The sequence below is a fragment of the Leopardus geoffroyi genome, chromosome E3, assembly GCF_018350155.1.
Source record: "Leopardus geoffroyi isolate Oge1 chromosome E3, O.geoffroyi_Oge1_pat1.0, whole genome shotgun sequence".
Taxonomy (NCBI): Eukaryota; Metazoa; Chordata; class Mammalia; order Carnivora; family Felidae; genus Leopardus; species Leopardus geoffroyi.
In genome coordinates, this window is record NC_059340.1 from 32,097,069 (window position 1) to 32,119,401 (window position 22,333).

The 22,333-nt window shown below is 46.1% G+C and overlaps 1 protein-coding gene across 2 annotated transcripts in view; it reads left to right on the forward strand.

The window, feature by feature from the left end:
- Window positions 1-451: 451 nt before the first annotated feature.
- Window positions 452-22,333, forward strand: part of GSPT1 (G1 to S phase transition 1) — a 37,764-nt gene continuing 15,882 nt past the window's right edge. Inside the window, exons 1-6 of one of the 2 annotated variants that reach the window (XM_045461619.1) lie at window positions 452-490; window positions 15,309-15,353; window positions 15,468-15,509; window positions 16,243-16,470; window positions 17,463-17,496; window positions 20,436-20,513. In XM_045461619.1, coding sequence (XP_045317575.1) covers window positions 15,488-15,509; window positions 16,243-16,470; window positions 17,463-17,496; window positions 20,436-20,513 — 362 coding nt within the window. In that variant the 5' untranslated portion in view covers window positions 452-490; window positions 15,309-15,353; window positions 15,468-15,487. The other variant, XM_045461618.1, reaches the window with a different exon arrangement.

Below are 22,333 nucleotides of genomic sequence, written 5' to 3' on the forward strand. Positions count from 1 at the left end.
TCGAAATGTAGGGCAGATTCTGGCTGGGGGCGGGGAGAAGGAAGGTGGAAAGAAAGAGCAGAAGGTAGGGAGACTTGGGGAGGCAGAGAACGCAGAAACCGGTGATGCGAGAAGGAGGGGATTCCAGGAGCCGAGAGCTTTGCTTTGCGCGTTAGAACTGTTATCCGTTTCCCCGCAGCCTGTGCCCCACAGGGCAGCGTGGACCAACCCCGCGGCTGAAGAGTCAGGCAAGGACTCGCCCTCACCCCTACCCCCACCCGGTGACAGGTGGGGCCGCGGGGCTGCGACCAGACCTCCGCCTCCCCGCGCTGCCTGCCGGGAGCCGGAGTCGCTTCCGGTTGCTCCGGAGCCCCGAACTCCCACTCCCATCGGCCCACGGGAAAACCGCAGCGGGGTCGCGCGGGCGCTGCCGGAACTCGTAGTTCCGTCTGCAGCCGTGGTTCATAGCCAGAAACGGGGACGGACAGGGCCAGGAACTACCGAGGCGAAGGTACGGGTGGCGGGGAGGGGTCAATCCGCGCCGGCGTGGGGCCGGAGCTGAGGCGGTCCGAGGTGGTTGGGGTTGGGTGGGAGGAGATCCGCTCGCACACACGAGGAGGGTTGAGCTGGTGCCGCCGTTGTCGTCGCGAGTGCGGAGTTGCGACCGGAGCCTTCGCCGCGACGACGCCGGGGACTGTGTCGCTAGCCCCCGGCCCCTCTGCCTCGTCGCTTTGCCGGGTCAGCGCGGCCTGCTCCTGCCCGGCCCGTCGCCCCCGCCTCCATTTCCCGCCCTCTCTTCACCACACACACGGCCCCCCCGATCATGGATCCGGGCAGTGGTGGCGGCGGCGGCGGCGGCGGCGGCGGCGGGAGCAGCAGCGGCAGCAGCAGCAGCGACTCGGCGCCCGACTGCTGGGACCAAGCGGACATGGAAGCCCCCGGGCCGGGCCCGTGCGGTGGCGCCGGCGGCCCCTTGGCGGCGGCGGCGACCGAGGCCCAGCGTGAGCACCTCAGCGCGGCCTTCAGCCGGCAACTCAACGTCAACGCCAAGCCCTTCGTGCCCAACGTCCACGCTGCCGAGTTCGTGCCGTCCTTCCTGCGGGGCCCGACCCAGCAGCCGCTGTCCCCAGCTGGCGCCGCCGCCCCCAACCACGGAGCCGGCAGCGGCGCTGGAGGTCCTCCGGGTAAAGGGCCGGGACGCGCGGGGCAGCCGCGGGGTGCGCGGGGGGGCGGGGGGGGAGCCGGACTGCGGGGGTAGGAGCAGCCGGCCTGGGTCCGGAGGGCCCCCCCCTCCGCCAGGGATGGGGACGGGGGTGGGGCGGGGTGGGCTCGGGCGGCGCGTCCCGCGGGGCCCGGCGGCACGTGGGGCGCTGACAGCGGCGCCGGGGCGAGAGCAGCTCTGGGTGGGGCGGCCCGTGGCCCGGGAGGCGGCCTGCGCGGGCCGGGCGCGGCGGAGAGCCGGGCGGGGCGGGGGCGGCGTGCGGGGGGGGGACACCGGCGATACCAGGGGCCGCCCCTCCCCCGGGGGGCCGCAGTCACCCGCTGGGAGTGGGGACCGTATGGGACGGAGTGGGGGGGGGGGTGGCCCGCGGCCGGTCAGTGCCACGAGGCCTAGAAGTGAGGACAGATGGGGCCAGGAGTGGGTCGGGGGGAACGTTGAGAGATCCGAGGAGCTGGGGAGGGCGAATGCTCGAGTTCTCGCTTCACCTTAGGGCGAGGCGAGAGAGCGTCTCTTGCTGCAGTTTCTATTATTGAGACCGTAATTACGTTTTAAATATCTGTGACACGGAACCGTCCTGAAGGAATCCCAAGATGCATTGCAGTCTTGTGATCCGGCAGAAACTGTTGGCTATCAATACAAAGATCTTTTTCACCCTCAGCATTTGTAAGCCTGTAAAGTTCACAAAGTGTCACAAAGTCAGAGTTCCTCCCTTAAGCCTTCATGTGCTAGGCAACTGCCTTGATTGGTGTGGCCTTTTTCTCAAAGCGGGGCTCGGACTTTCCTCTTTAGTGACACGTTTAGAATGTTCGTTGCGTTACGATCGGATACCTTATTCAGGCTGCTAGGTGTAAGTCGCTCTTTCTCTCTGTTCACGTGTCAGTAACGAATCTCTTCATACACTTGAGTTTTTGTTAGAACGGAATAGTTGTCATGTGCCGTTTTTATCATTGTTAGTAGACATTGTTTCTGTGGTTTCAAGTTGAGTCGGGTCTTTAAAATCTTCCTGTATTCTGCTTCAGGGCAGCATGCTTTCAGAAGCTGATTGTATAGCAACGTGAAATGAGTGAACTCTATGCGTACCATATAAAGGCGCTTACTTTAGGAACCGTCCGTATCTGTTGGAAGAGAGAGAGAAAGGAAAAGGTGCATTGTCCTTCCAATTCTTTAACCAGGGTGTTGGGAACTGGGTCTTTGAGGTTCCCAGCAATTTGCCAGTGAGAGTAGATTGTTGATTTCTCTTTAGAGTTCTGTGTTGTGACATGTCGTAGGTAAGTGGACCTCATAAAAGTGCTCTCGGAAGTTAGTTTTTCAGCAGCTTTCGCTATAGTTTTGTCTTTAGAAGCAGAAAGTTTGGAGAAATACTTTCACAAAGTGTGTGTGTGAGCACGCAGTTTGGATTTGGGTTGCTTCATTGACTGCTATGTATTTGTGTGAGTGGTTGGTGTTTTCCTTTTGAATAAGGGAATTCAGCCATTATTACTATTTATTATTACCGTTATCTTTATTTCATTTTATTTTGTTGCTTAGACCAAGCCATTTTGGCTGCCTAAACTAGTTCATTATCAGCTCCGTATTTGTTTCCGCATACTTTACCGTGCAGATTGCTTTTATCCATCCATTTTCTCTTTCTGGCCCTCCCTCCTCCCTCTAGCGCTCCTTTTCCAGACTATGTAGTCATCAGCCGTCAGAGGACAGGCATCCTTGAGCAGTGGTCAGTAATGATGGTTATTGTTGAGTGACCTCTTATGCTGGGGACTGTCTTTTCTCTTCCTGGTAGTTGCCACTTTCAGCCTTACTCTTAACCCTTTCTCTGTGGCACTGCTAGAAGTTGGAGATGTAAAAGTATGTGGGGAAGTTGGTGGAAAACTCCCTACGTTGTGGTCAGTTTTTTCTTTTTTCTTTTTTTTTTTTTTTTTAATCAGAAACCTATTTTGGTGTTACTGACTTTACCAGCTGCTTCTACAAAATGCCCATTAATGTCAAAACATAATCTTCCATAGGACGTCAATTTAGAAAAGAATGGATTTTTTTTTAAGTAATTTTTTTTTAATGTTTATTTTTGAGACAGTGAGAGACCGAGCATGAGCGGGGGAGGGGCAGAGAGAGAGGGAGACCCAGAATCAGAAGCAGGCTCCAGGCTCTGAACTGTCAGCACAGAGCCAGATGCGGGACTCGAACTCATGGACAAGATCGTGACCTGTGCTGAAGTCAGACGCTCAACCTACTGAGCGACCCAGGCGCTCCAAGAATGGTTTTTCTAAACTGAGGTCCATACTTCCGTGGGACTGTTGGATTACATGTTCCAGCCCGTTCAGGTCCATAAAAGACCACCATCAGAGCAGGGAACTGTGCTTGGAAGAAGCAGGGAAAAAAGTTGAAACTAGGCCTTGGATTGAAATTTACAAAGTGGGAGCCATAAAATTTGCAAGTTTTTTGTAGTGAGGAAATAGTCAGGAGGGTGAGCCTGTTTTCTTTTGTTGTAAAGCCATAGCTGAAATTTGTGGTGGGTGTGTTTTTAGACTAAATATCGGGAGAACTCTTGACAGAGTCTAGAGGGAGAGCACTAGGATGACTGACTTGTAAAATATATGTGTGTAGAATGGGTATCTGTCATTTCTCCCAAAAACAGGCTAGTTCATTTTTTCTTCCTTCGTCTCTTTTTTTGAAAATACTTTCTGTGGTGGCTTGAGCAGGAGGAAGAAGATGCTTTTGCCCAAAGTGCCATTCACCTTTCTGGAAGGCTCATTCATACGTATGCCTGTTTGTAGCCATCCCAGGTCAGAACTGGGGATTCAGTACTGACCTTAGTTAGATCTCTTTGAAAATTTAATACAAGTTTCCAAAGGAATCATTAAGTGGAACCCATTTAAGTGTAATTAAGTATAATTCACTTAAGTTCATTAAATTCATTTAATTCCCTACGGATCCAAGTAAGTGCATTGGCTAAGTGATGCCCTTTAAAGTGGAGGCCCTGAAATGAATTAACATGTAGAAGACGGGGGTTACTTGGATTAAAACTAACATTTTTCTCCCATAGAATGTACTCACAGTTCCGCTTTGCACCCAGGTCAGTCTTTTCTTTGTTAAATGACAAACAGATCAGCGGTGGTGATGAGGGTTACTTGGTGTATTCGGGCTGCTGTAACAAAGTAGTACAGACCGGGTGGCTTGTAAGCCGCAGAAGTCTGTTGGTGTCAGGTCTGCGGGCTTCAAGTTCGAGATCTGGGTTCCGGCCTGGTCAGAGAGCCCTCTTCTGGATAGCCAACTGCTGACATTTGTGGACGCTGCGCAAGGGGCAAGAGAGCTCTCTGGGACTTTTTTTTTTTTTTAAATAAAAGCACTAATCCCTTTATGAGGGCTCCACCCTCATGACCTCTCGGGCATCCCAAAGGCCCCACCTAATTCTATCACATTGGGCACTGGGAGTTCAGCCTAGGAATTTGCTGGGGGAGTGGGGGCACAGGTATTCAGACCATACATAGCACTGGGACCTTTTAGAAGGGCCAGAGCTTGTAAAATGGGGGGCGGGGGGGTAGTGTTCTTTCCACCAACCCGTCCTCAGCACCTCTCAAAACTCTGCCGGTGAAAACAGTATGGAACAAAACCAGCAGTCCTCAGTAGGCCCTCAGAGGAGGAATTGTCTCCAAGATGTTGCATGTTGTGTCGTGGAACTGGAATTTTAAAGAGAAATGTTCTATTTTGTAGTGTTTGGGTTTCACTCAGTATCTTTTTTTTTTTTTTTTTTTTTTTTTAACATTTATTCATTTTTGAGAGTGAGAGAGACAGAGCATGCGTTGGGGAGGGGCAGAGAGAGTGGAAGACAGAATCCAAAGCAGGCTCCAGGCTCTGAGCTGTCAGCACAGAGCCCGACAGGGGTCTCGAACTCAGAGTGGGAGATCATGACCTGAACCAAAGTCGGACGCTTAACCGCCTGAGCCACCCGGGCACCCCACTGAGTATCTTTTTGTAGGGGAAGGATTTTCTTTCTTTTTTTTTTTTTAACGATTGAGCTCTAACTCATAAAATTCACCTTTTAATTTTCTGTTAATGTTTATTTCTTTTTGAGAGAGAGACAGTGTGAGGAGGGGAGGGGCAGAGAGGGAGGGAGACACAGAATCTGAAGCAGGCTTCAGGCTCTGAGCTGTCAGCACAGAGCCGGACGTGGGGTCTTGAACCCATGAACCTCTAGGTCAAGACTTGAGCCGAAGTCAGACGCTTAACTGACTGAGCCACCCAAGTGCCCCTAAAACTCACCACTTGGTGGATGCTCATTAATCCCTAGTCTCTCAAAGGTGACCTGTTCAGAGCCACCAGAGTGGAGAAGATCCAGAATCAAAGTAATAGTTGTTTCATCTAGAAGAGCTCTTACGTTAAATAGTGCCTGTCGAAACTGATAGATATGTTTAGATAGATGATAGATAAGGTTCTTATGATCTGTTTTTCTTTTTCTTGAAGACTGAAATGCCTTCCTTTCAATAACAATTCTAATGTTAAGGCTTTTTTAGGCTTTGATGGGCTAGTAAATGGCATCCAGTAAGCAGAGGAAATCCGGGAAGAGTATTGTTACTGGGGTGTTACTTTTGCTACAGAGTGATCTACCTGGTGATTTCTTTTCTTGACTTGCTGATTCCTAGACTACCAGATTTGGGCTCTTGTTTTATGATTTTACATGCTGGATTGGCTGGCGCGTGGGGGTTTAGGGAACAAGTAAGGTGTCAATAGTGCTGTGCCGGGCCCAGCAGCTTTTGAAACTGTTGAATGTTTGGGAAGAAACCCTCTTTGGGGCAGGTTTTCTTTAGCGTAGATAGTACATCACTTTTTGCATTCTTTTGTCCTTTGCTTATTTCTCACCTTTTCTGGAATTGTACTGCGTGAAAAGACAGCAGTTAAAATCTGTCATGTGAGTTAGGGAAATGTAGAGGACAGGTTTTTAAGCCTCGTTTTGCTTGCTTTTGTTTAGTGGGGAGGAAAATGGCTTAAAGTGTTAACATAGTAGTGAAAAAGAAAGGAGTGAAAAAGAGATTCAGTATCCTTTTGGGGGTGAGTTAGCAGAATTGGAATGGAATGTTTGGAGCCGGGAATCTGTTTTGCTTAGATATACATATATGTAGCAGTTAAGGAACAAACGTTTGCCTGCCTACAGAACACAGGATCCTGGGCTAGGCACTTGAAGGGATGCCGCCAAGATGATTAAGTTGTGATCCTCAAGGAGCCTAGTAAGTGATCAAATACCCATTTTCCTCTCCTGGGAGACACAAGGTGGTAAGAGGGCCGTGCACCGGGGTTGGAGGGCTTTCAAAGCTAGGAGGGGGAGCTGTTCTTAGATTGCCGTGTGTGATGATTTCAGTCTTGTCACCCTAATCATAAAACTAAAGCTCTGTTTTCTGCTAAGTGTTCTGTGTGAATACCTGGACGTTTTTTGGATTGAGCTGTAATTCACATGTACAGTCCCCCTTTCTCGTGCTTCTGTATTTTGTTAAGTTTGTTAGGAATTGGCTGGCGTAGAGCATTGGTTACCTTTTATTAATCGAAGGGTGGTTGACACACGGCGTGACTAGTTACAGGTGCACAGCGTCGTGGTCCCCCTCGCGGTGAGTAGCTCCACCGGTCACCACACTGCAGTTGTGATGCCATTGACCACGTTCCCGTGCTGCGCCTCTCATCCCCGTGAGCGACACTTTTCTTTTCCCACCGCGCGCCGTGGCTTTCATGTCCAGCAGCAGCGAGACCCGCAGCTCCGGTGGTGTCTTTGGGGCCGGTCGATGTCGGATCGCACGGTCCGTGCCCAGTTCTTAACAAATCCTTGGGAAGTGAGAATTGGACCACTAGTCGAAGGTTCTTGATAGTTCTGAGATCCTTAGCCTCCTTTTCTAGCTGCAATCATTGATTCCTACCAAAGCTGCTTAAAAATTTTGTCTTTGTTTTCAGTAGATTTTAACCAAGCAGGGCTGGGCTGTGGATGTATTTGTTTTTTTTCATAATGGCTTTGTTCTAAGGAAACCTCATTGTTTCACTGCTCCGGTTTAAACCAGATCCCCATCGTAATGCTACTTTCAAGGTGACAAGAACACTTAGTAAGGATTTTCTGAGCATCTTTCAGTAGCCTGGCCTAAGAGTGGTGACACCAAATTCCAAACGACATACCGACTAGGTAATTGTGTCCCTTCACTTGAAACAAAGTGCATACCTTAAATGTCACTGGGGTGTTTCCTGCTTGACCGGCGCTGTAGAACTCCGGTGGGTTACCGTGCTGTTAAGCGGTCTGTGGCCACCTCCTTTGGGTAGTGATTTGGGTTGCGCATAGCTGTTTTCTCTTTGTACCTTATTGGGGCTGTCTGAAATGGTTTTACTCTATGTATTTTAAGTATGCCTCTAGTTTTTTGTTTTTTTTAATGTTTATTTATTTTTGAGACACAGACAGAACATGAGTGGGGCAGGGGCAGAGAGACAAAGGGAGACACAGAATCCAAAGCAGGCTCCAGGCTCTATGAGCAGTCAGCACAGAGCCCGATGCTGGGCTCGAACCCAGGGACCGTGAGATCCTGACCTGCGTCGAAGTCAGACGCCTGACTGACTGAGCCACCCAGGCACCCCCGCCAAGTTGTTTTTGAAGTGGGTGGGATATGACTCCTAGACGTATGTTTGAGGGGTGTTTGAAAAATGTAGTGGAATTTTACTTTTTGAGAAAGCCTGCTCACGTTGGTATGTGGCATTGCTTTAGGGACTGAATAAATAGGACCTTGGAATGTTAGGGCCAGACAGGACCCTAGCAGTAATACAGCTGCCTTGGGATAAAGTAATAACCTGTTTATGGATAAAGAAACTGAAGCCTAGAGATGCTAAGGGAACGCAAAAGGTCTCTGGCGGCTTTAATGACATGGTTGGTTCTGGAATCCACATTTGCTAACTGCTAGTTCAGTGCTCTCTGCACGCACCCCACTGTTTAATGATGGGGAGGAGGGTGTTCCCAGAGATGGTGCTCCAACCAGCATTGATCTTCTCGCTCGCGAATTTGCCTTGTATTTCATTCTTAAATTCCAGTGATTATTATGGGGCTTTGACACACTCGTTGTAGCAATAAATTTACTGAGCAGCTTAATGTGCCCGTACCTTCACTATACCCTCCTGAGGCATAGGTCCTGTTAAAAGCATTTTACAGATACGAAAATTCAGCCTCAGAGAAGCTAAATAAATGAGCAAAGTGACGTCCAGGAATAAACGAAGGAGCTAGGATTAGAATCTAGGTCTGATTTCACAGTTTATTCTAGGGGCGCCTGGATGGCTCAGTTGGTTGAGCATCTGACTCTTGGTTTCAGCTCAGGTCGTGATCCCCCTGAGGGTGGAGCCTGCTTGGGATTCTCTCTCTCTCCCTGTGCCCCTCCCCCTGCTCACCCTCCCTCTCTCAAAAAAATAAAAAATAAAAGCTTATTCTAGTAACGGTTATCCTGCTCGCCCTTTTCTTGTGATTTGGTATTAAAAGATCTTTTTAGCTGCGATACTTTTTCCGAAATGGAGCCCTAGAGTTCGTGGGCTGTGGCACAGTCTCTGTGTGCTGGCTCAGTGGTAGCAGAGCGGCCTTCTGAGAAGGATCGAGGCTCTCATTTAAAGGAGTAGTTTGAGGGGCGCCTGGGCTCAGGCGGGTAAGCACCCAACTTCGGCTCAGGTCATGATCTCACGGCTCTTGAGTTCAAGCCCCGCGTCGGGCTCTGTGCTGACGGCTCGGAGCCTGGAGCCTGCTTCCGATTCTTTGTCTCCCTCTCTCTGACCCTCCCCCGTTCATGCTCTGTCTCCCTCTGTCTCAAAAATAAATAAACGTTAAAAAAATAAAGTAATACTTTGAAATCGCTTCTTCATACATTTTAGGAAATGATGACTTAAATGATTTCAGTGGTTCTGGTCACTGCTGTCTGTGACATCGTGCCTTGTAATTTTAGAGTGTTCGGTATTAAGGCAAAACCACGGACCTGTGTGTGTGTCCCGTGGCCTCTCGTTTCTGATGTCTGCCTTTACTGGTTTCCGGTGTTGTGTCTGGGAGACAGATCCCCCCGCGTGCAGTTTGGGTGACACTGTGTGGCCGCCCGAGCGCTGGCGAATTCTGAGTTCCTCACTCAGACCGTACTTGAGCATCTCTTGAATATTGTTTCTCTGAGCCCTTGTTCCAAAGTGGGGGCCGAGAAGATGGGCCTTCCCTGGGCCTTCCTGGGAGAGCGGTGAGGCAGGCGGGCCGGGACCGCCTCGCAGACTCCGTGTACGTGACCCTGTACGTGACCGGGCTGGGGAAGCAGCCCCCTGGAGACCAAAGGGAAGCCGGGGTTAACTCAGGAGAATCAGCCAGCGGTGCCTCTGGGCCCTACAGGACAGGCTCTGTACCAGCCTGCGGGGACTGCAGGGGTAGAGAACGGAGGGAGGCTCGGTCACTCCGGAAGTCTGTCCTGTCCTTGGGAACCAGATTGACGTGTGTGCACCTGTACTTGAAGGCTGGGTCCTAGCCGGAGGGGTTCCGCCGAGGGATCCTTAGCCTTCAGGCGGTGGGCCAGCCGGGGAGTGTGATAAAAGTGCAGGATCGGGGCTCCTGGGTCACTCAGTGGGTTAAGTGTCCACTCTTGATTTCGGCTCGGGTCATGAACTCACGGTCCTGAGATCGAGCCCCGCGCCGGGCTCTGCGTGGACCTTGTGGAGGGTGCTTGGGATTTTCTCTCTCTCTCTCTCTCTCTCCTTCTCTCTCTGCCCCTCCCCTGTTCCCTCCCTTTCTCTCTCTCAAAATAAATAAACATTAAAAAAAAAGTGGAAGATCAGGTATGGCAAGTTTGTGCCAGAATTGAGGAGAATGTGTATGTGCAGCTCAAACTGCCCGTGAGGCTGTTCAGTTAAAATTAGATCATGTATAAAGTCCAGTTCCTCGGTTGCGGTACCGCCTCTCAAGCGCTTAATAGCCACCTGTGGCTAGTGACTCTCCTGTCACAGCACTGGGAATATTTCCATCATTGCAGCAACTTTGTATGGGGCAGAATTCTGTCACACTGTTTCTCATTTCTGTTCAATGTAAGACACTTGGGGCGTCTGTGACAGCACTGAAGTTGTTTATTTTTTTCCTGAATGAGCACACCGTTTAGCGAATAGGACTAAGGAATTTTAGGTAGGGTAGCTATTTTAAATATTGCTGTTTAGGGACGCCTGGGTGGCGCCTCAGTCGGTTAAGCGTCCGACTTCAGCTCAGGTCACGATCTCACGGTCCGTGAGTTCGAGCCCCGCGTCGGGCTCTGGGCTGACGGCTCAGAGCCTGGAGCCTGCTTCCGGTTCTGTGTCTGCCTCTCTCTCTGCCCCTCCCCCGTTCATGCTCTGTCTCTCTCTGTCTCAAAAATAAATAAACGTTAAAAAAAATTTTTTTTAAATAAATAAACGTTAAAAAAATTAAAAAAATATATTGCTGTTTAGTGTATAAGGCGGATTAAAAATCAATTTTGTATCTACAGCAGTACAAATTTAAATTACTAATTTATGAACTATACAGAATAACCACTTTTCAAGAATCGGCCAAACATTTGTGTTGGAAACACGTAGCTTGAGTGAAAGCGTGGCTTTCAACCTACCGCCTCTCAGGGCCTTGACTGACTTGTGCTGTATGATGAGCTAGCAAGGTAGAAGTCTGCATGTTGAAGTCCTTTTGATCCATGAGCACAGCTTTTCTTTCGCTAGTTATTCAGTTATTTTATTGTATTTGTTTTATTGGTTGATTGATGAATGAGTTCCGTGCCCAATGTGGGGGCTTTGAACTCACAACCCTGAGAACAGAGTCTCACACTCTGTTGACTGAGGCTCCCCCTTATGATCAGATCTTTTAAAAATATTTGTATTCTTTTTGAAAATTAAGGTGAAATGTTAAAATTAACCATTTATTTTTTTTTTTAATTCCTTAAAAAAAATTTTTTTAACGTTTATTTATTACTGAGAGACAGAGGGACACAGAGTGTGAACAGGGGAGTGGTAGAGAGAGGGGGAGACACAGAATCTGAAGGGCGCTCCAGGCTCTGAGCTGTCAGCACAGAGCTTGAGTTCGAGTGGGGCTCGAACTCACAAACTGTGAGATCATGACCTGAGCCGAAGTCGGTTGCCCAACCAACCGAGCCACCCAGGCACCCCTTAAAATTAACCATTTTAAAAAAATGTTTATTTATTTTGAGAGGAGAGAGAGAGAGAATGAGAATCCCAAGCAGGTTCCATGCTGTCAGCGCAGAGCCAGATGTGGGGCTCGAACTCACAAGCCATGAGATCGTGACCTGAGCTGAAATCAAGTGTCACATGCTTAATCAACTGAGCCACCCAGGCACCCCTAAAATTCACCATTTTAGAGTGAATTATTTAGCCAGTGTTGTACCACCATCCTCTCTAGTTCCAAAGCATTTTCATCACCCCAAAAGGAGATCCGTACGCATTAAGCAGTCACTTCCTAGTCCCCTGTCTTCCTCCCAGAGTCTGACAACCACCAGCCTGCTTTCTGTCTCTGTGGATTTACCTATTGTGAACATTTTACGTAAGTGAAATCTTACAACAGGAGACCCTTTGTGTCTGACTTACTTCACCATGGTCAAATTTTCTCTCATAATTTGAAGATTCGGATTTTCGTCTTTGTTAAACCACAGGCAGTGCCCTCACTTGACAGTGTTCTGGTGAATTCTTTCACTTCCTGTTTTAAAATTTGTGATAATGTACCTAGTATCACAGCCAGTTCATTAATCTTCCTTTATCGTAAATTATAGTATTAGTTTTCCTTTTAATTTGGGGTATCGCAGTTTTACTCACTGATGCACTCTGATAACTCTCCCCCTTGATGAGAGTTGTTCTGTTTTCCAATACTTGACCAGGGTGTATTTCTGAACATGGAAACACCTTTGGAAAATCTGAAACCATGATTTTACTCCTCACTCCTTGGGAGGTTTACTGTTCTTTTGCTATCGGGTATGACCTGTGCAGGACTTGAGAAATCACATTATCTGTTTGCTAACCACGAACAAATGACTCTGGGCCCCGACTCCTCAGTAGCCAGTAACATCAGGATGTGATATGCATCATGAATATGACCTGAGTAGAAGGAGCTGGAAAAGGTTGTCTGTACGTGTGTGCGCATGAGAAGACTGGGTACAACTATATTGAGAAGTTAACCTATTTTTTCAAATGTTTATTTTTGAGGGGGGGGAGGGAGGGAGAGAGAACGAGTTGGGGGAGGGACAGAGAAAGAGGGAAACAGAGGATCCGAAGCAGGCTCCGTACTGTCAGCAGGATCATGACCTGAGCCGAAGTTGGACACCCAACTGACTGAGCCACCCAGGCGCCCCGAGAAGTTTAAATTTCAAAGAACATCTTGGCTGTATCTGATTTTTCTGGTTCATTTTTCCAAAAATAACAGTTTACGAATGTCACTAGCATTGCCATTAGATTTATAATGGGATTCATGTCTGAATGTGTGGAAAGCTTTTTTCCACCTTGGGAAAGTATAGTCAACTTATTTTGGGGGGGCTCTTTAATATCATCATTGTGTGATATTACAATTTTTTTTTAAGTTTTATTCTTGGGGGGGGGGTAGAGCACGAATGGGGGAGGTGCAGAGCGGGAGAGGGACACAGAATCCGAAGCAGGCTCCAGGCTCTGAGCCGTCAGCACAGAGTCCAGTGCGGGGCTCGAACCCACAAGCTGCGAGATCATGACCCGAGCCGAAGTCGGACGCTTAACCGACTGAGTCACTCAGGCGCCCCTTCATTGTGTAGATATTAAGCACTTGATTGTGTCTGGTACTTGACTGTCTCTGTACCAGCCGTACAGACTTAAGGCAAACGTATTATACATGGAAGGTGTTTTGAAAAATAAAACCTTGAACAGATGTTCAGTATGCCGCATTCTGCAGCCACGGCGGTGGTCTCGTGACGGGTGTCACTATCCGGAGACGTGCCTTGCGGTCTTCTGCAGTATTGTGTATTTGTTAGCCCGTGAGCCGGTTCTGGAACGGGGTGGTCGGGTACGTACTGTTTGGTTTTGTGAAGGTCGGCTGCACTTCGGGGTGTCTTACTGCGCGATGGGGGAGCCCACCGTGCCAGTCGTCTTTTTCCTGCCTTACAACAAACACTACCTCCTCGCCGACTCCGTGTACTTGTGCTGAGTGATTTCTCAGCAGGCACTGTCTGACGAAGGGCGAGTTGCTGCTTGTCTACCTTGGAAAAGCCTAGTGGGTCGGATTTGTCGGAGCGTCAGATGGGAGCGGTGGCAGCCGTCCCTTGCACGGCCCTTGTGGGGGGGGATCAAGTGAGTCAGCGCCTCAGGGCTTGTTAGAAATCATTGGGAGGTACTGGGCCCCCACCTCCAGCACCATGTAGATTTGTGAGCCTTTCTGTCCGGTCTGGCCCGCATTTCGTAGTCCGTTGTGCTGGTTGATAGGGTTGAGTTTATTCCCAGCGCGTGTTAGGGGGTCGAGACTCACGTGTTGAAGTATCTGCGTGGTGCCAGGAGTTACTTCACAGACACCGGCGAACAAGTGTGTTCCCTCCTTTAATCCTGTCGGCAGTCCTGTCGGGTGGGTGATATGTCCTGTCTGTAATTGCAGCGAAATAAATGCGTCGCAGGACGTCAGGCGACAAGCCAGCACGGAGCGCGGGGGTCAGCTCGGTGCTGGCCCCTCACCGCTACCCAGTGTCGCCCCCTCCGGCCCTCGGGAGGCATGTGGACTTGATGCCCTTGGCACTGGCTGGCTTTCTCCGAAAATGGAGCAGTTTCTCTTTACTCTGCCCATGAACTTTCCTTTGAAATGGAAAACGAGGAAAGGCTAGCCTCTGTTCTGTCTGAAGTATGATTCCTGTCCCCTTCCAAACCTCGTTCAAATGATTTTTTTCTTCTCTTCTGTTAATATGCTGCTAATCACGTAGGCCGGGGTCACTCAGACCTTTCGCTCCTCCCCCTCCCGTCCAGTGATGCCTCTGTTATCTTTGCGATTAACCCCTCCTCTCTAGTTGTACTGCTCACTTGTTCCCATGACCTGCCTTCCTGCAGTGAAGATGTTGGTCTTTCTGCCAGTGGTGTTCTTTCCCTCCCCGATGAACGCTGTGCTACCGTTACCTTCCCAGGTGACGCTCAGCCTGTCACTTCCCTCCTCGGAAAAAGCTGGTTGATCTTTCCCTTTCAGGAACAGGAAATGACCCTCTTCCACACTTCACATTATTGAAGGTTGGGCCCCAGACTTTTTCTTGGCTTCCAGGTGTTTCTGGGCAGTGATTTTAAATATAAGCTGTGCAGTTTATGAATTCATTATTCTTCATTAATTCGTGCGTAGGATTCAGGTGACTTCAAATTCTCTGATACCTTTTGCGTCTTGGAGACTTTTTTTGAAGCCAGGGCACTTTCATGTTGGAGTATCATTTAGATATGAAAAATAAACTTATGCGATTGGGTGTCTGTATACATTTGTCCTACATCTCTTCCAGCGGGGTCATAAGTAGACTTGAAGTGTGACAGCTGTGGAAACAGGATTGTTGCTTGATCTCAGAATTCTGCTATAGGACAAAACCGGCGTCATCGTCATCACCTTTTCTGAGATGTTGTAAGGGGTCGTTTGCATTTCGAGGACTCTATGTGACTGTCCTTCTTATTTTATTGATATCAGATAGAATTTATTCAAGCACCTTGATGAGAACATATGTGATTATAGAATCTTAAAAAGAGCTTAATCATGGCCTTCTCAGGCTGGAGCTACCAAGAGAGAATCTAGAGAAGCACTGGGAATCGGTTAGGCAGTCTGGTTAATTTGATCAGCACTGGATTGTGGCTTGCTTTTACAGTATCTTTGAAGGAAGAGTTTTACGAAGCAAATTAAGAGAATAACTATGCCTTTATGAATACATTTCAGTTGACGAAAATGTTTTAAAATTGGCTGTATTCAGTAGATTTTTTAAAAGGATTTTTTTAAACAGACTTCTAATTTGAACACCTGAGTTAGTTCCTGTTGGTTTACGTTATCGAGGTTTTTGTTGTGTTATTGAAATCCTGTTTTTACTGTGTCTTAAAAGATACGCACAAATGGATGCATAGGACTTAATTTTTAATAGAACTTATTTCTATTAAACAGCACCGGCGGAACCTTCTCAAGAGGAACAGTCATTGCTATGTGAAGGTAATTTTCTATGCTATGACCCTTCGAATGTTTAATGGGGAAAACATTAAGTTGTCTTTGTGTAAAGCCTAGATATTGTTTCGTAAATGTATTATATCTCACTTTCTTGTCTAGGTTCAAATTCAGCTGTTAGCATGGAACTTTCAGAACCTGTTGGTAAGAAAATTTCTGACTGTATTAATACAGTAATATGAAACCCTTTCACTGTCAAGATAGAAGGTACAAATGTAAGTGTTATGGTTATTGGAATGCCTACATTTAAACCTGACATTGAGTCTTGGCTGTTGGGATTTAGAAAGCACTAGCTGGACGTCAGCGCTGCCGCGATAAACCGAGCGACGGCAGATAGAGATGAGCGGAGGGCAAGAGTGCGAAAGTCAGTTTAAGGGCTTGGGCTTGTTCCATTTCCTTGGTGAAAGGTTTCCTTCCTTTTTGTCATTTGCTTACTGTGAAGGGTGTCCTGTTCCCAAGGTGATTGATGAAGTTGATGCCAAAGTACTTGCAGAGGAAAAAGCAGAGATCTCGTAAATCCTGTGTTCTGATTTTAAACTTTGCTGCTTGCCCTCTGTCAGGGCATCCTGACCCTGGGACAACTGGGCTGTTAGGAATGGTACATCTCCTGTTTACATCTTGTGTGGCCTCATGGAAATGAAGCTTCGTGAGGATAGCAATCGCCCATAGTCTCTGTGTCAGCTCTGATACCAGAGTGGGGCCGGGCTTGAAAGCCATAATCCATTTCTGTTGTGAAAGATTTTCTTGCTTATGTTTCACTAGACATTAGGAAATGGAACTAAATATGCAAAATACGTTAGGTGTTTGAAGGCATCTGTGTTTTAGAGTACAGACTGTGATTCTTTTTCAGAGTACTAAGTTAAGTGTCTTATTACAGTAGAAAATGGGGAGACAGAAATGTCCCCAGAAGAATCATGGGAGCACAAAGAAGAAATAAGTGACGCAGAGCCAGGGGGTGGTTCCTTGGGAGATGGGAGACCCCCAGAGGAGAGCGCCCAAGAAATGATGGAGGAGGAAGAGGAAATACCAAAACCTAAATCCGTGGTTGCACCGCCAGGGGCTCCTAAAAAAGAACACGTAAACGTAGTATTCATCGGGCACGTAGGTAAGTTGCACTCATAGCGGTGAAAGAAATGACCGGTCATTGGGGTACATCAAACAGCTACTTGGAGATGTTTAGTGAAACTGAACTGAATTAATCTGAAAGGTTTCTGATTTTTAACTCGATAGGTTTTTTTTAAGCTGGCAAAAAGTTGCCAACGCTTTGATTTTGAAGGTGGGACAGAGAAATAATTTTGTGGTGGCTCAGAAGCAGGAAGAAAATAAGCTTCAGTATATTTGTATGTGATCCACACTGATGGTGGCTAAGCATCTTAAGACATTTATGAATTAATATCCTCGATAATGTGCTTCCTTTTTGGGGTGACTTCAGTTAATTTGTTTATTTTATGGGCTTCATCTAACCTAGATAGTTTCATTTTGTCTGACCTAGGAAATTAATTTGTTCTGACTTCTAGATGCTTGTCAAGTTGCTGGTTAGCACAAAACAAAACCCTGTTTAACGGACTCACACATTCCCTGACCATCTGACTTATCCCCCAAATTGTGAGAAAACACAGAATTATGTGTTCTTTTGTCCTTCCCTTTGTCTCTGCTTCCTCCTGAATATAATGCTATACCATACTATTTTAGTAGCAAGGACTCCCTCTGAAATTTATAAAGGAATGCCTGTATTTGCTAAAATTAGGGAAAGGCACACGACCTAAATGTAGTTCATAGCTCTTCGGGTGCTTTCACTCTCCCCTGAGGATGCCCTTGGGTAATTGATATTCTGTTGCTGCTGTGCTCTTAGCTGAAGGTCAGAGAGCAGTCTGTTCAAGAATCTTCTTTATCAGTAAAGTAGTTCTCCATTCTTCTCTACCACGAGGACGTCATTGTTGAGCTGGGAGGGGTCTTAGCAGCTTCATTTGCAACCGACATCATGTAATTGTATGTGCTAAGTGGTACCTTTAGTTGTATTAGTGTATATAGTGGGTTTTGTTTTATTTTTTTGTACACCCGTGGTTTGCATATTATTGATGATGTTGTTACTTTCAGATGCCGGCAAGTCAACCATTGGAGGACAGATAATGTAAGTCTGTATTTTTTGTTAAATAATAGAGTTAATTTGACTGAATAAATTTTGGGCATTGTGAACATACAGTCATACAAAGGAAATCAAACAGCTCACCTGAAAAAGTTACAAAGACATTACCTGTAAGGAAAGCTGATGTTAATTAGGAAGGAATTTCTGCAGTGTGATCAGTTAGTATTTTCTAAATTTTTTTTAATGTTTATTTATATTTGAGAGAGATACAGACATAGCTTGAGCGGGGAAGGGGCAGACAGACGCAGACAGTCTGAAGCAGGCTCCAGGCTCCAAGCTGCAAGCTTTCAGCACAGATCCCAGCTTGGGGCCCGAACCCATGAGCAGTGAGATCATGACCTGAGCCGAAGTCGACCGTTTAACTGACTGGGCCGCTCAGGCGCCCCAATCATTAGTATTTTCTGATGGATTTTAGGCATTCCCTAGAATTCTTCTATCACTGTCTCACTCTCATAGAACATTAACTAAGTGTGTTTCTGAATGCTGTCTTTTACATTTTTTAAAATAAAAACTAAAATAGAACCCTAGATTATAGGCAATCTTAGTTTGCTTTGAATATCATTTTCTTGGGAATAATGAAAACCAGCACTTAAATCGGGTACTTGGGCAGGGGGATCTCATTTTTCCATATTCATCAGCTCTTAAATCCTAGGTGGATTAATCAAAGACAGGTAGTCTGGCTCACGTGCTAAGATAACTTTTTATCATATGTAGAAGCTATGTAAGTATGCAAACATCATGGTTGACCTTTACAATATATTCTAGTATTGAAAATTTTATTTTTAAAGTTTATTCATTTTGAGAGAGAGAGAGAGTACACAAGTGGGGAAGGGGCAGACAGAGGAGAGAGAGAATCCTAAGCAGGTTCTGTGCTGTCAGTGCAGAGCCTGACTTGGGGCTCTCTCTCACTAACCTGAATCGCATGACATGAGTCGAGACCAAGAGTTCAGACACTTAACTGATTGAGCCACCCAGGCACCCCTGAAAAATTGTTTTAAGTAACGGGTCTTAGAATTTGGGGGCACCTGGCTGGCTCTGTTGGTGGAGCATGTGACTCCTTTTTTTTTTTTTTTTTTTTTTAGAGCATTTGATTCTTGAACTCAGGGTTTGGGATAGAGATTATTATTGTTGTTTTTAATTATATTAAAAATTTTTTTAATGTTTATTCATTTTTGAGAGAAGGAGACAGAGTGTGAGCCGAGGAAGGAGAGGCAGAGAGAGACACAGAATCCGAAGCAGGATCCAGGCTCTGAGCTGTCAGCACAGAGCCCAATGAGGGGCTCTAACCCACAGACTATGAGATCATGACCTGAGCTGAAGTCGGACGCTTTACCGACTGAGCCACCCAGGCGCCCCCCTTTTTTAAAAAAGGTTTTACAGTTTTAATCCCTCCTACATTAGACCCCTTTTCTTTAAACCGTGTCATCCATCACAGGATCTCAAGGGCATATCTTCATTATTTGGTAATCTTATTGGTAATCTTGGCCAACTTCTGAAAATGTCTACAACACGCCTTAAAATAGGGTAATAAATAGAGATCCTTCCATCAGTGGATGGAAGTGTTGGGCCCGTTTGATTTTGTGTCTTAGGAGAATGTCTATTTCTTGCTTATGGGCTGTAATTTTCACGGGTATTTCACTAGGATTCTGTGCTCAACTGGTTAGGAGCGTGCACTGTAGATGACTGCAGAGAACACAGAGATGAGAGCTCAGAGGAAGGCTTTCGTTTGGATTGAGTCCAGGGAAGCAGTTCAGTATTACTAAGGAATTGTTTTAAAATTATAATCTTACTTTGACAATATTTTTAAGTATTGAATGTTGAAATGTATTAATAAGACTGAATTGCCTGAGCAACACTGTTAGAATTATTTTCTTTTATGTAGTATTTCTATTTGCCCTTGAAAAAATGTTTATTCTGAAATAAGTTTAGACTTAGAAGTTTACAAAGGAATAGTACCGAGTTCCCATATAACTTTCTTTCAGCCTGCCCTACGTGAACGTTGTTAAATAACCGTGGTACGGTCATTAAACTCGGAAGTTCGCATTGGTATAATAATCCTATTAACTAAACTCTGGCTCTTGAATTTTACCGGTTTCTCCACACGTGGCGTTTTTCGGTTCTAGAATTCCACATTGCGTTTAGTTGTTCCGTCCTCCAGTTTCCCGTCTTTGTCTCCTCCAGCTTGTGACATTGCCTCGTTCTGGTCTCCCATGACTTCATCATTTGAAGGGTGCTGTTTAGGACGGTCTTCAGTATGGGTTCAACTGATACTTTTTCACATTTAGATTGTGGCCGTACATTTGGGCAAGAATCTCACACGGGATGTTGTGCTCTTCTCAGCATCCTGTCGAGGGTGCCTCATGTCAGTATTCAGTGGGTTTTCTTTTTTTAACTATTTTGTTTTATTCTTTTTTTTTTTTTTTTTTTTTTTTTAATTTTAGAGAGCATGGGCGGGGGGGGGGGGGGGCGGGGGAAGGGCAGAGAGAGAGAGAAAATCCCAAGCAGGCTTCACGCTCAGTGTGGAGCCTGATACGGGGCTCGATCCCACCACCCTGGGATTATGACCTGAGCTGAAATCAAGAGTTGGACACCTAACCGACTGAGCCACCCAGGCACCCTTTAGTGTGTTTTCTCTACTACTGGTCATATTAGCCAGGATTACTTGGTTCATGTGTTGTCTGCCTGGATTCTCCACTGTAAAGTTATTATTTTTCCCCTTTAAATGTGGGGAAATAATTTGAGACTATGTAAATATCTTTTCCTCTGAAACGTTCCACGACTTGAGCATCCATCAGTGGTTCCTTTATTTTAAAATAGCTGTTTTCTGGGGTTGAAATTCCCCTAAAGAACTTTAGAGTGTTCCTAAATTTCTCTGAGTAATTTATGAGCAATGGAATGTTTACTTCCGTTTTCTTTGATTGCAGGTATTTGACTGGAATGGTTGACAAAAGGACACTTGAGAAATATGAAAGAGAAGCTAAAGAAAAAAACAGAGAAACCTGGTATAGTATACCTTGACGGCACGATAAATTACTTTGAAGGAAACCCTGCCTACTGCTTCTCTAGTCTCCTGTGATATAAGCGCATGAGGTCTGAGATGGTGTCATAATACAGGAGAGGTGTCCTTTGCCCTCATACTGCACAGTATATTGGCTCCAGATGACTTCGGAGCCTACACAGGGAGCCTGGGAACATCCAAGTGTCAGTAATAGACTCGTGGGATAAATTCTAAACCATCCATTTGACGGGGTCATTACCTAACCACTAAAAAACTGCATTTATAGAATTGGTGATAACCAGAAATAGAACTCAAGTTACAGTGGAATTTGGGGAGAAAGCAGGTGACGTGATCTTACTTAGAATGGGATCAGTAACAATGTAAATTAAACCCTGGAAAGAAAAAAGAGTGGACAGAATTATTGACAGTGCTTGCCTTTGAGTGGTGAGAAAGGGTCAGTTTTTTTTTCCTTCTAATCTTACCTTTCTTTTAAAAGTTCAGGTTTACCTGTGACATTCATGGTTTTTGTTTTGTTTTTTAATTGTCCTGTATTAAGGGAAAAGATCTTTATCAATGTATTAAAAATGGATTATCTACTATGAAATACAGATGATGAGTTATCTAAATTCATATGTACTATTATGAATGCTTTGAACTTACATAAATTGTTTTCACATGGCAAAGAAATACCAGAATAATTTTTAGCAGGTAACCATTGCTCCCAGATGGTTGTTCGCGGCTTTCACTTTTGAAAAATATCCCTAGATAGCGTTACTTGTATTATACTTGGTGCCAGGCGATTATAAAAACTCACAGTGATATTGGCATTGGTACTAAGTAGCCTTTCTGTGTGGTCAGCTTGTTTCCATAAATACTCTTTGCTTATAGAATATATATACGGGTTTTCCCCTGTATATCCAAAAGTAGAATATTCCTTTCAAATCTTTTGTGAGCCAAAATGGCATGAAGCAAAGAAGCAATTGTCATCAGTTTACCTGGAAAACATTTTTTGAGCATTCCCAGACCCGGAGAAGAATCTCTTGGGCTTTTCTGATACCTCAGGACTCATCTGTGCTAACGGATACACACAATAAATGGCGATACAGCCCAGATGCGCAGACACAGTTCAAAGCTGCGACAGCTTGACGCAGAGATGCTGAGAGGCTCCTGGGGCAGAAGCGTGTGGTGTCGCCCTGGCCGCTCAGTGCCGTGTCTCGCCCTTTGCTGCAGAATAAACGCTGAACACTAGTTTTGCTTTTCACTTTTTTTCGTTAAAAAAAAAAAAAAAATCCTCTTTGAGTATCTTTCAGTTTGTAAGAACAGGTACTAAGGTAGGTTGTTTGTAAAAGCAAAGTGGCATAACATGAACTTTCAAAAATCAGGGGATACCTGTAATTGCCTGGATATTTGTAAAAGCTCAAAATGTTTGAATCGCAATAATAAAAGTTTTATTCTATCAATTTTCATTTCTACCCAGTCCTATTCTTTTTTTTTTTTTTTTTTTTGAGAGAGAGCGAGCGAGCGCCACAAGTAAGCCAGAGGCAGAGACAGAAAGAGAGAATCCCAGGACAGGCAGAAGGAGAGATGGGGAGACAGAGAAAAAAGCAGGGCTCACCCAAACGGGGCTTGAGTTCACCCTGCGTGGGTCTCAGACTTATAAATAATGAGATCGTGACCTGAGCTAAAGTCAGATGCCGAATGACCGAGCCACCCAGGCGCCCCGTGATTTTTTTTTTTTTTTTTTTTTTTTAATTTTTAAGTAATCTCCATACCCAACGTGGGGCTCCAGTTCACAACCCCGAGATAAAGGGTTGCACAATCCAC